At 54.9% G+C, this 13,013-nt stretch overlaps 1 protein-coding gene across 1 annotated transcript; it reads right to left on the bottom strand.

Moving 5' to 3' along the window:
• Nucleotides 1-2,673: 2,673 nt before the first annotated feature.
• On the bottom strand, nucleotides 2,674-12,214 carry Pdgfb (platelet derived growth factor subunit B). The gene is made up of 6 exons (XM_059247673.1): nucleotides 12,139-12,214; nucleotides 9,929-10,018; nucleotides 8,424-8,629; nucleotides 7,012-7,156; nucleotides 4,392-4,540; nucleotides 2,674-4,073 (listed from the first exon to the last, which is right to left on the bottom strand). The coding sequence occupies exons 1-5, from the start codon at nucleotides 12,203-12,205 to the stop codon at nucleotides 4,416-4,418; spliced, it is 633 nt and encodes a 210-aa protein (XP_059103656.1). The 5' UTR covers nucleotides 12,206-12,214; the 3' UTR covers nucleotides 2,674-4,073; nucleotides 4,392-4,415.
• Between the last annotated feature and the right edge of the window lie 799 nt (nucleotides 12,215-13,013).

Below are 13,013 nucleotides of genomic sequence, written 5' to 3'. Positions count from 1 at the left end.
GGATGGATTCATGGATATATGCATGAGTGTGTGAATAGATGGGTGGGTGGATAGACAAGTGATGAATGGATGCCTGTGGATGAACAATAGATGGCTATGTGAATAGTAGACTGATGGATGAATGGGTAGGAAGATGAATGGATGAATGGATGAGGCATGAATGGATGGATGAGTTGGTGGATGTGTAGATGATAGATGAGCAGTTGGATGAATGGGTAGACACATGGACAGATGGATACAAATATATGAACCATGAATGAGTGGATGGGTAGATGGATGTATTGATGAGGAAATGTGTGAATAAATGTGTGGATGGATGAATGGATGGATGAGTGGGCAGGCAAATGGGTAGATGTATGTATATATGAATGATAGAATAGTGGGTGGATGGACGGGCAGATGGGTGGATGAGTAGACAAATGGATGTGTATATGAATGAGTGGTAGATGAATGAATGAATGAATGGGTGGACGATGGATGGATGGATGGATGGACAGATAAGTAGACAGGTAAATGAGTAAATGTAGGTAGGCATATATGAATGATGGATTGGTGGGTAGGTGGATGGGCAGACGGGTGGATGCATAGACAAATGGATGTGTATATGAATGATGGATGGGTGGTGGAAGGACAGATGGGCAGATGAGGGGTCTGACAGATGTGAGAAAAACAGATTTGGAGAGAGATGACACTGGACACACACAGAAGGTACTGGACAGATCTTAGTCTTCACGGATCTCCCCAACAAGGAAGATGCTGGGCCAAGCAAAGAGCTAGTGAGAAACTGAAATCTCTTGTCAACAGTGATACCTATCGGCTCCTAAAAGGGAGGCTCTCCATGACAATAGGAGATGGTCTATAGTTTTCCAGCCACACCACGGTGGGGTGGGTATGCTCAGGCAGAAGAGCTGTGCTTCGGGGCAGACACACTCCATCCTTCCATTAACAGATAATGACCTTCACTGCAGTCTTTTCTGAGTGACTGTGACATACACATCAGACACCTGTGAGGTGCTAAGGAGTAGTGAATAAAATAAGTCATGTGGCTTTTTCCTTGGAGGGTTACCATGGAGACAAGGGAGCCATGAAGAGGACGCTGAGCCAACACTCGGAGGCAGAGGCAAGCAGATCTCTACAAGTTCAAGGCCAGCCTGGTCTACACAGTTGGGTCCCAGGCCAGCTAGGGCTATATAGTGAGATCCTGTCTCAACCCTGCTCCGACTCGACCAACCCCCTCCACCCCCCCAAAAAAGAGAGAATGCCTTTCCCAGTGGAAGAGTTTTTTGGGGGGGTGAATGTCATTTTAATCTGATGATCTGAAGGCCCGCCAGGCCCCCGAGGGTCCACAGATTCAGTGTGGCTACCTGGCAAGATCCAGGCAGCTCTTCTGGAAAGTTCCTGCTATCATCCATAAAGTAGCCCAGCTGTTGGCAGCTGTCAAGATGTCCCATGCCCTGGGCCCCGCAGCTGTCTCAATTTCTATATCCCGGTGAGCCTCCTCCCACTTTTTCTCTCCCCGTCCCCCATACCAGCACTGTCTCTGGTGTCTGGGAAACTGGATATTGGGGGTCCAGGGAAAGGGAGGCTCTCCATCAGAATGTCAAGCCGGCTGGGAGATTCCAGACATTTCCCTCAGCTCCACTCACCACCATAGGCTAGACCCCTCTGCTCTAGCACAGGTTGGGACTCAGGATAGACTCAAGTCATGTGGCTCTAGGAGCACTGGCAGGGACAGACACTTATGGTAGGACCTGAGGGGTGTGACTGAACGAATCGAGTCAGACATAAACGATGGGAACCTCCACCTCAGCCAAGATGGCCTCCAGCTGCCCTTGCACAGATCAAGCGACATGGAGCCCAGCACTTCAGGGCAGCATGACTTTAGGTTCCGGTCATCCCTTCAGTAAGGCCGATTCCCCTCTCCTGGGCTCCTTGTCAACTCTACACTGTAAGTAGGACCCAGAATACTTCTTTATAAGCTGGCGTCCACGGCTCTATGGGCAGAGAAGACGGTAAGGCTGGAGAGTTGCTCGGTGGGAGTCTGTTTGCCTAGCACATGCCGGGTCCCTCTCCAGCACCAAAAGAACAGGATGAAGAAAAGGCACAGGACCCCAGGGCTGGCCCTTGGCGGCCACCAATCCTTTCCTTCCCTTCTCAGCTCTATGGCCAGATTAAGCTGTGACTGGCCTAAAGTCACACAGCAGATTCAGGGCTGAGCCCAGCCCAATGCTTGGTCCTTTTTCTATGAATTCCACAGCGCCCCCCACTCAGGGCCTCCTCCAGTCCCCTACACATACCACTTACAATACTGGGGTTCTTCATTCCCCTGGAGACCCCTGTTCAACAGAAATGAGTCTCTCCAGAAGAGCAGGTCCAGAGGGCCAAGGTGTTGGTCCTGCTCTGGGGCCAGGCCCAACCCGCCCTCTCTGAGACAGAGGCTTGTCCCTGGAGCCAGGCCCAAATATTCACGAACACGTGAGAGTGTGTGTGTCTGTGTGTGCACATGAGGATACCCGATGGTGCCTAGCCTCCCCGAGTGAGAGGAACACGTAGCAAGCTGTTGGCGCATCCTGCCAACACGGAAAGGTTAATTGTCACACCCGATGCCAACAGACAGACTTCCGGAAGATTCACTTGGTTTTGTTTTGTGGTGTTTTTTTTTTTTTTCTTTTTTACAACTTTAAATACGGAATATAAATAAACTTTACATTTAAAAAATAAAAAGAAAGCCCCCAAAAATATAATCACCAACTTTACAAACTGAAGGAAGTGGACCTGGGAGGGGGAAGGAAAAATGCGGGGAAGGGGAAGGGCAGAAGGTGGGTGCATCAACCCCAGTCCTCCTGAGGGCTCTAGGGTTCTCCCTCTCCCACTTCCAGTCTACCCGCTAGCTTCCTGGAAGAAGCCACCAGGTAAAACCACCAGAGATCTGAGGGGTAATGTATACGCAGAGGAGAGGGCAATAAGGGCTGCCTGGCCCTCCCTTGGGGATGACCTGGCGTCCCACACCTGCCGGGACAGCTGAAGCGGAGGCGGGGGAAGCGGAGGCAAGAGGCCATCGAGTGCACTGCTTCCCCAGCACCACAAGCTCCTTCTGAGCTTCAGGCTTGGTCAGGACACACACAGCCAGTCCACACAGGGCCTCGGTATGAATGAAAACAAGGCTTCCTTTCCTCGGAGGCTTGACCTACATCTGCCAGAGAGTCCCAATAAATAGACAAATTGGCCGTATTTAGGGTGTGAACAGACTCCTCCACATGCAGTGCCCACGGGCAGCACGCATCCCACACAGCCTTACTCGGCAGTCTTGTAAGTGCGAGTGAGGGAAGTGACAGGCAGGACTCCTGTCCTAAGGAAGAACGACAGGGTCCTTCAGAGCCTCAGTCAGGATCCAAGCACCCCACGGTGGAGCAGACTGGAGGGTACATGAGGAAGAAGACATGGAGTGGAGGTAGAGAAATGAACAGAAGTGAACGTAGGGGAGGTGGAGAGAGGCAGGGGGCGTGGCCCAGGTCACAAGCACACTGCACCTCCAATCCATCAGAGAAGGCGTGTGTGTGGCCACCTGCCCAGAGGAGTTCATATCTTCCATGATTTCATACTTAGGAAATGAAACGCCACTACGGGCTGAGGGGACAGGGGGAGATGAGTGGCAGATCTGGGTGCCATGAGGGCTCCTCCTCGTCTATGTTCCCCCACGTGGCCTTGGCCACGGGACTACAAGGGACCCTAGCCTGCCTGAAAGTGTTCCCTGCTGGCTGGCCAGGGGTCCAGGAACCAGGCAGGACATGCAGAGGTCCTCAGGCCAAGCCCCCCCTGAGGCTCCTGCACACTTGACCCAGGTTCTTGGGGTCACAGGAAGAAGCAGCATGGAATGGAGTCCCTTGTTTGCTTCTGGAGCCGCAGGGCAGGCCGGAGGGCTGCTGCTGGTGGAGGTGGCCGGGGCACGCCGCAGGGTGAGGAAGCACCATTGGCCGTCCGAATCAGGCATCGAGACAGACGGACAGGGGGAACAACATTATCACTCCAAGGACCCCATGGGGGCGATACAGCAAATACCATATTAAATAACCCTGTGGGCAGAGCAGAGGGGCATGGGGTCAGAGATGGCTCAGGCGCTCCCTCGGCTCCTAGGCCCCCCAATAAAGACAAAGAACTGGAGCTCTCTGGCTGTCACGCTTCCAGCAGGCCCCAGGGCTGGGATGGGGGAGTCCTGGGGAACTGGAATGGTAGGACAGACACCCTCTTGGAGAGGTTGAGGCGCAGTACAGCAAGAGAAAAACTCAGGGGTGACAGGGTTGAAGGGAGCAAAAGCCCCCGCTGGCCCTCACCCCAATTCTGAGCCACAGCCAGAGGGTGTCTGAGCCTTGGCTTCCTTGCCCGGTTCTTACCTGCCCACACGCTTGCCGATGCCCCTAGGCCCCAAGGGTCTCCTTCAATGCCTCCTTGTCATGTGTGTGTTTAAATTTTCGATGCTTCCCTTTGAGGGGCCGGCGGACTCGCACCGTCCGAATGGTCACCCGAGTTTGAGGCGTCTTGGCTGCTCCAGAAGAAAAAGTGTTTGTCAGCATGTGACGGTTATGGGGTATATTCTCTTTGTACCCCAACACCTGCTGCAAGCCTTGGGGCTGGCTCAGGAAGAGGGGGAGGGTCAAGGTCAGACTTCACGAGGTCAAAGCCAAGCCCCCACTGCTCACTCGCTGTGTGCTCTGGGGATGTGACTGAACCTTCCTATGCCTCAGTTTCTCTATCTGGGAGTGAGGCAGGAGGATGGCCCCCCTCATGGGAAAGGGGAATGGATTACATGGCAGTAGGGCTGGCCAAGCAGTGCCTGACCCAGGAGGTTATGTTTCAATGTGGCCCCCAAGTCCTTGTCACTACCTAGAGACGGAGGGGCTGATTTTCCCACTTCCTGCAGAAGGCCTGGCCCCAGACCCTTCAGACCCAACAGGAGGTCCTGCCGGCACTATGGACCCATCATGTACATATCTTCAGAGGATGGACACAACCCACCTTGGTAGTTTGGCCACCTTGTCTCACCACATGGAAAATCTGGCTAGAGAGGTCATTTGGGGACTGGCTGGCTTGCACCACAGCCGGACGGCAGAAAGATCAAGCTACCCAAGGAGCCTAGGTCAGGGTCAGGGTCAGGGTCAGGGTCAGCCACAGTACAGCGTGACTGGTGGCCAGTCACCACTGTGACCCTCTTTCTTCCCATCTCCCTGGCTAGCACGCCTCCTGAGACCTCTGGCACCTCCCGCCATAAGGTGAAGAGGAGGCCACTGGGTTTCGGGCCAGAACCAGACTTTGCTTGGAGCTGAGCCTGTCACTCAAATTCCTGGGTACTCTGAGAAGCAGAATGGAAGGCTGGGCCACAGCTTAGTCAGGGGGTCAGGGACTGTGTGCCATGGGGCAAGTCACGTAACCACTCTGTGCCCATGCCTTTAAAGCAGCCGTGACCTCCCAGGGTTGAGAAAGTGCATCAAAAGAGCCAGAACCTTGGTAAGCACCTGCCAACACCTGGCTCCACCGTAAGCTCCTTTATTTCCACAGTGGGAATTATTCGTCCTACAGTGTTGGGGAAACTGAGGCAGAGAGCTGTTTGAAGCTCTGGGATCTATCTGTGCATCATACTTCGAACACTTGCTTGAACTGAGAGTTCCTGGGAGCCCTGGGCCAGGCTGACTCTCAATTTCTCTTCCTTCTGGTCTCAGGAAAGCTGGGCAGGGGGCCAGCACCTCCTGGGAGCCACTAGAGAGTCCCTGGCCTCCAGCTAGCGAGGCAGCCTCCCTTTGGTGCAGACACAAAGTTTTCCTTACAGTGTAGAGATCTGGGGGAGCTCAGGTTCTCTGGAGGGATGACACCCAGGAGGGCCATGGATAAGCCCCGCCCACACCCCCAGAGAACTTCTACCCCCAAGGCCAGGCAATGTGCAGGAGGCTGGGCTGGTCCAAGCCTGAGCCAATTCACCCAACTCACAAATGATAGAGGTTTGAGTCTGAGAACCAAAGAACCAGCACTGACGTGTGCTGTACTAGAGATAAACCTGGAAGAGCCCCTCAGGATTCTGAACACTCCAGTACTAACACTTACGAGTTCTTCTATAGTACAGATGGTAAAGCAGGTGAGGGAAAGCCAAAGAGAGCGGCCAGGGTGAGGGAAGAGCCAGGCAGGGAATTCTGGGGCACCACTGGCCTAGGATGGGCTGTGTGACCTGGAGCAAGACCCCAGCATCTTTGAACCTCAAGTACCTCCACTACAAACAGGAGGAGCCTCTGAGACTTTTCAACTCAAATCTAACTGCCTGACGCTTGTGGAACCGAAGACATGAACTCACCTGATGGATGCTTGAACGTCAGACCCACCCGTCACGTCCCAGCTATACAGATGCCCAGCCTTTTACCTGTGTACCTCCAGTAGATAGCGTAAGTGAAGGGGACTGGTTGGTAGCAAGGGCAGGGCTGCAGCCTCATTTAGGCTGGGAAGAATCTAGATTGTTCTCAGTGAGATCAAAAGTCTCAAATAAATTGAACCAGAGATCTATCCATCTGATCTCCATTAATAATTTGTGTGTGTGTGTGTGTGTGTGTGTGTGTGTGTGTGTGCGTGTGGTATATGCTCTGTGTGGGTTCAGGTGCGTGTGTGTGTGTGTGTGTGTGTGTGTGTGTACTCGTGCACACAGGCACACATGTGAAGTCAGAGGCCGACGTCAAGTGTCCTTCTCAATTGCTCTTCACCTTACTTTTTTGAGACAGGGACTCTGAACCTGGAGCTCATCAACAGCTAGACTGGCATCTGATGCTCCCCTGGGATCCACCTATCTCCGCCTTCCCAGTGCTGGGATGGCCTACCAGGGATTCAAACTCAGGTCCTCATGCTTGCTCAGCAACCACTCTCCCTGCTCTCCCCCGCCTCCTGACTCCTATTTGGAGACCCACCCCTTTCCCAGCCGTGACAAGGAAAAGAGGCAGAGCCCCCACAGGCAGAGCAACCCTTAGGAAGGTGGCTTACCTCGCTGCTCCCGGGATGTCCCAGGACTTCGAGTCACAGGCCGAGGGGTCACTACTGTCTCACACTTGCAGGCCAGGTGGTCCTCCAGGGTCACTGTGGCCTTCTTGAAGATCGGTTTCTTCCGCACGATCTCAATCTTTCTCACCTGAAGGACAGAACGCGCAGAACGCCCCTGCAGAAGCCACCCGGGCAGGAGCAGTCTCACACGCCTGGCAGTCTCCAGCGCTAAGCTCATTCCTCGAAAGCCAAAAGCCTGTCTGCAGAGGGAGGCTCTGGACCAAACAATAGCGAGGTCTTGCCCTCTGCTCCTCTCAGAGCTTTTCCATCAAAACAAGCCCTTCGACCCAGCTGACCTGGCCTCTAGCTTTGCTGTAGCAACAGATTCCCCCTCCCCGCCCGACTATGACGCCCCAGAGTGGGAGAAAGGCATTTCCGGGTAGAGCCTGAGTCCTGTGGGTCCTCATTCCTGGAGCACTGGCCAAGGCCAGGGGCTGCAGTGGAGCAGGGGGGTGGGGAGATGGTTATCTGGAAGGAAGCGAGAGAGGCCTTATCTAGAAGTGAAGCTGGGACCGACCGGGAAGGCAGCTGTCAGGTGTCTCTCCCTAAAGCTGGGGACAGGAGATACCGTGACAGTGGGTGGGGACGCATAGCATGTCATTCATTTGTAATCTGGGTCACAGGGATAGGCCAGGAGTGGAAGACAGGCAGGAGACTGGGCACAGGCCACAGGCAGAGGGCAGAAAAAGAGCAAGGCCACACAGTGCACAGGGAGGGCTGGTGCCACGCTTTGTGCTGTGTGCCCAGGGGGACCTGAAAAGGGAAGGCTGACCCAGGGTACAGAGACCTATTCTTCCAGAGTTAGAAGGCAGCTGAGCCTGCCTGTGCCCTGCCCTGTCCACATGAGAGCAGGCACTTCAGACACAGCCTCTGGGTCCCTCCTACAGATTAGCATCTGTGCCCTACTCCCTCCAAAAAACAAGGTGGCCACAGGGCCGGGCCATTTGCCAGTGGGGGCCCTGGTTCCTATGGTGCTTGCCACCTGGAGGACACTCTGTGGCACCTTCATTAAAGACAATGCTTGCCAACGAGACAGATGAAAGCCCTAAGTGTAGGAGTCCCTGAGTATGGTGGAGCATTGACGGGGCCTGGGCAGTTGTCCTGAACATTCTTTCAAGTGTCAGATGTTTGAAGACAGGAACACTGTGGGATTGTATCCCTGTAGAGCAGGTGACATTGGTCCATTACTTAGCACTGCATACCCAGTCGCACCCTGTCTGACTTTGGGTGACTACGGTCTGAGACGCCTTGGAGAGTGCACGCGTCCCAGGAACACCCAGCAAAAGCTATTCAACCCTGGGGCGGGGCTCGACCTAGGGCGGGGCCTGGCCCGGGGCGGGGCGGAGTCTGCGCACCTGCACCGGCCGCATCTGCACCTGCGAGGCTCGGCACTGCACGTTGCGGTTGTTGCAGCAGCCAGAGCAGCGCTGCACCTCCACGCAGGGCGGCCACACCAGGAAGTTGGCGTTGGTGCGATCGATGAGGTTCCGCGAGATCTGGAACACCTCTGTGCGCGTCTTGCACTCGGCGATTACCGCGGGCTCTGCGGCTGCCAGGGGACCTGGGTGGGAGGAGGCCTGTCAGGAGAGGGCTGTCTCCTTTGGAACCACACCCCCATCCAGATAGCCCTGAACTTGGGTAGGTGGCTGGACCACCCTGAGCCTCAGTTTATCCCATCTGAAAATGAGGACAGAGAGATCTACCCGCCAAGAAGCATGGTCAGCATCAGGCTAGACCATCCCATGTGATCTTGTAAATGTTTAGTGCACACCTGTCCAGTCGTCCTGGATCCCAATTGTTCAGATTCACACAGCTGTGTGGTTGGCCTACCTAAGTCCTCCTCCACTGTTAGCCTGCTGGCTTGCACTGGCCTTTTATTACTGTTTGTTGTTTTCAAGACAAAACTATCCAGGATAGCTCTGACTATCCTGGAGCTCACTCTGTAGCCCAGGCTGGCCTCGAACTCACAGAGATCTGCCTGGCTCTGCCTCCGGAGTGCTGGGATTAAAGGCGTGCGCCACCACCGCACTGGTCTATTCTTAAGTGGCTCTTTCAAAGCCTCATCTACCTCATCTGTGAAATGGGGTAACAGCAGAGCTATGCCTCTCACCTGAGCTGAGAGGAAGGAGGATGAAGCCTACAGCAGGTGCTCAATCACCTACAGAGAAAGGTTCAGAGGCTTGGAGACCCGTCAGAGGTTCCACCAGCCACAGCTCCGGCGACTTGGAAACTGTAGGTGGCCACCTGTTTCACCCCAGAAAGCTTCTCTAAGGCCTACAGATCCACTGGCTTGGTCTCTGCCAAGGAACAACCAGCAGTCCTAAGCTTGGCTTGGCGCCTCTGCTTTAGGCCACAGTGCAGCCCTGGGCCACAGTGGACAGAGGACCCACCCGGAATACCTTGAGCTCAAGTGTGACGAATAAGCCCTCTGACCTCAGTCCTTCCATTCCAGTTTCCCCACCCTGGTTTTTAGGCCTCTGGAGTGGAGCTAACCACATCTATTCCAGAGTTGGCGTGGGGAAGCAATTGCGTGTAAAGGCAGAGGCAGAGGTAGGCAGATCTCTGTGAATTTGAGACCAGTCTGGTTTACCTCGTGAGTTCCAGGCTAGCCAGGGCTGTGTGGTAAAACCCTGTTTCGAAAACAAAAGACCCAAACCATTGTATTTTAAAAGCATAACATGGGGCAGAGGAAATGGTAACTCAACTTCAAAGATAGCTATACGTCTCATTCAGTCCTAACAGTAGGGAAGGGATTTGGGAGGTGACTCCCAATCCAGAATGGCTGCGTGCCCTGGCTTTTCTTCCCCGGATCCCACCCTTTGAGGGGCCACCCTTTGAGGGGCTGGACCCTTGGTATTACCTAGGCTCCTCCTTCCTCTAGAAGAGCTTTCTGGTTCGCCTCCAGAGTGTGCTTGGGTCATGTTCAGGTGCAGCTCAGCCCCATTTTCATCTGCAAGAGAAAGCACCGTCAGGCATGCTGGCCCAGGCTGCTACCACAGGACTGGGTTGAGGATAGCATCTCCACACTCTGAGACCCTGCCCTTAGTGCTCTCTAAACCTGAGATCCCTGGCCCTGAAGAGGCAAGCCGGCAAAGTCTTGGGCAGATGAACGGCTTAGTGGGGCTGGTGGGGCCTGACGGCATCTTTGGGAGCCTCCAGCCTCACTCTGGGTTTTTAGCCCCATTTTTGGCCAGAACCCATGTCAACTGGAGTTAAAAATAACCCTTTGCTACTGTCAGCGAACCCTCCTCAGCCTCCAGGGTGGAGCAGGGACCCAGAGCACTGGAGGCCAGTTCCCAGTGCCCTCCAAAGCGTTCCCATAGGAAGTGCTGAATGGAGAAATTCCCAGAATCCCCTCGGGGCTAGCAGGCCCAGTCCAGCCTTCTGGAGCTTTGACAATGGCCCTACTGGTCTGCAGAGAAAGGGTGGAGAGGGAAGGGGGTGGACGGGTGGGGGCCTGCGCCAGCCACACTAGGTCGGCTCTCCCCTCAGCTTGCATCTTCCTGTCACTAGCCAAAGCTCCCTTCTCTAAGCTGGAGTCCTTTCCTGTCAGGGCTACCAGCTCTCCTTGGTGACATGTCCACCCCCACACCTCGCTGTCCTAAGACATTGGCCAGGGCTGCCTAGTATTACTAGGAGCAGAGAGTGGTGAGGAGACTTTGAACTTGATCTTGAAGGTGGATAGCCCCTTTTGTCTCCCTCACTAGTGAGGAACAGCAAATGCACTGAGGGACGCTGGAGTTGAGACTCTGCCACCTCCCTATGGCACCCTGGGGCTCATACATCTTCCCCAGCCCACTGGTCCCATCAAAAGCAAAGGCTTCTGCCAGCTGCCACCCCATCTAGGGTCCCAGGAATCCTGCAGATCGCCAACTGACTGATTTGACTGGTCTGCTTTGTCCAACCCAACAGTGTTGACCACACGTCAGCCTGTCTGTCTGTCCCTTATTCTCTTCCTTTCTCTCCTGCCATCTCTGGAATGTCTGGTGGGGAGGAGATGGGGAGAGATGTGCTTTGTGGAAAGGTTAAGTTGATTAGGAAAAAATAGCCACATGGTTGCCTCGAAACAGGCCTGCTATTGAAAAACCTCACATCCAAGATCCCGACCCCCGCCAGGGGTGTGGAGGGGCTGCCTGAGCTGGGCCGCAGAGCGCCTTGGAAAGAAACAGCAAGAAGGCTAAATTTGGAAGTTGCCCCATTGTGTGGCCAGGGTTGGCCAGCCGGGCACGGGTGGGAGACATCGGGTGGGGGCCCTGGTGAACAATAGGTGGGCCCAGCTGGGGCCCCCTCCCGCCTGCCTTGCCACCCCCCAGCCCAGGCGGTATTGAAAGGGCCCGGGAATGCTTTTGAGAAGGAGCCAGGGGCCCAACGGAGAGAGGAAACAAAGGCAGGAAACGCTGTTCCCCCGTAGATAGCGTCTGGGCAAGGATTACAAAGTGACAAAGAGACAGGACCCCAGAGGGACAAGGGCCCGCGGGTGCGTGGGGGTGGGGGGGCTGCTGAACAGGACTCCAGGGACCAGGCCAGAGGTTAGAATAGAATGGAATTTGCTCTGAAGACTGCATTTATAAATACATTCCCAGCCCAACCCGCCGGCCCCGCCACGTGTGTGCCACCAAGCACGTGCCCATTTGCCCGGTACACTCTTGGGCATGGGCAGAGCTGCCAGCTGGTCCTGGCCAGGTGTCCCCAGGAGACCTTGATGACCAGGCGCTGGGCCAGAGGGGCAGGGAGATGGCTTCTATAGCCCTACCCTCTTCAGCTGGGTCCACACCTGGATAGGTACTCAGTACATGCCCTAAGAGCTTTCTCTCTGCCCGCCCTGCTCCGGGAACCCCACCCTCTGCACCAAGCCAGAGTCACACGTGGGTGCTATTTCTCCCACACCCCATGTCTCAGGTACCAACCCGTCTGCCTACTCTGCCCTGCCCTGGGTAGGTGTGGTCAGGCCTTCACTGGGATGTGCCACGGATCTAATTTCCTTATGTCAAGAGGGATGTCCCCACCTGGCCCTCCCCACTTTCCCAAGCACCCGTGGAGGCTGAGGTTCTGGAGGAGGATCCGATTTACCTACGGAGTCTCCATGCAGCAGACGCTGAAGGTCGTCGAAGGAGCGGATAGAGTGGTCACTCAGCATCTCATAGAGTTCCTCGGGAATGGGGTCCCCCTGTTGGGCAGACACCAGGAACTGAGTCAGCTCGGGTGAGGACTCACAAGGCTGGCCAACTACACGCTTTCTCCTACGAGGCCCCCCTGTCCCCAACAAACAGACAGTGAGGCTGGAGTAGGTGGGATCCAAAGCTGAGCCAGGAACACAGAGGCCCAACGGCTTGAAGAGCTAAATCCAGGCTGAGACGCCCCACCCTAGCCCTCCACAGTATCCAGACTTGCCCCCAGCTCCACCGGCTTGTCTACATCTGTCTCCCCCCAATCAGATCACAGGTCCTGGAGAAACTCCAAAAATCTCATTTCTCGATACTTTCCTTTTATACCTGGTAGCTAAGACATGCGCGCGCGCGCGCGCACACACACACACACACACACACACACACTGTTTGTGCAGGGCCCCCAAACCCAGTGTGAACAGAGGTTTCACTCAGACAATGACAGTGACGTGTGTACTCCAGCCCAGGCAGCCCAAGAGGTGCTTAATGCTTGCTGAGTTGTGTGGTCTCAGAAGGCTGTGTGTCCCAGTGCTACCGACTTAGTCCCTGCCAAAGAGGAAATAAGGGTATCCTCAGGCCCAACCGGGAAACCTGAAAGCTTACCCATGCATGCCCCATGCCCAACCAAACTATTTTTAGAACCCCTCTGGCCTGTCACCAAACACTTGAAACTTAGTTAGACCCTTAACAGACCTCACTACAAGCCAGCTTCCTCCAGGGAAACCGCAGGTCCCACAATCACATTCACACAGCTGTAGAGAAAGGTCACTGCCACATCCC

The sequence above is a fragment of the Peromyscus eremicus genome, chromosome 20 (assembly GCF_949786415.1).
Source record: "Peromyscus eremicus chromosome 20, PerEre_H2_v1, whole genome shotgun sequence".
Taxonomy (NCBI): domain Eukaryota; kingdom Metazoa; phylum Chordata; class Mammalia; order Rodentia; family Cricetidae; genus Peromyscus; species Peromyscus eremicus.
This window is presented reverse-complemented; position numbering and strand designations above follow the sequence as displayed.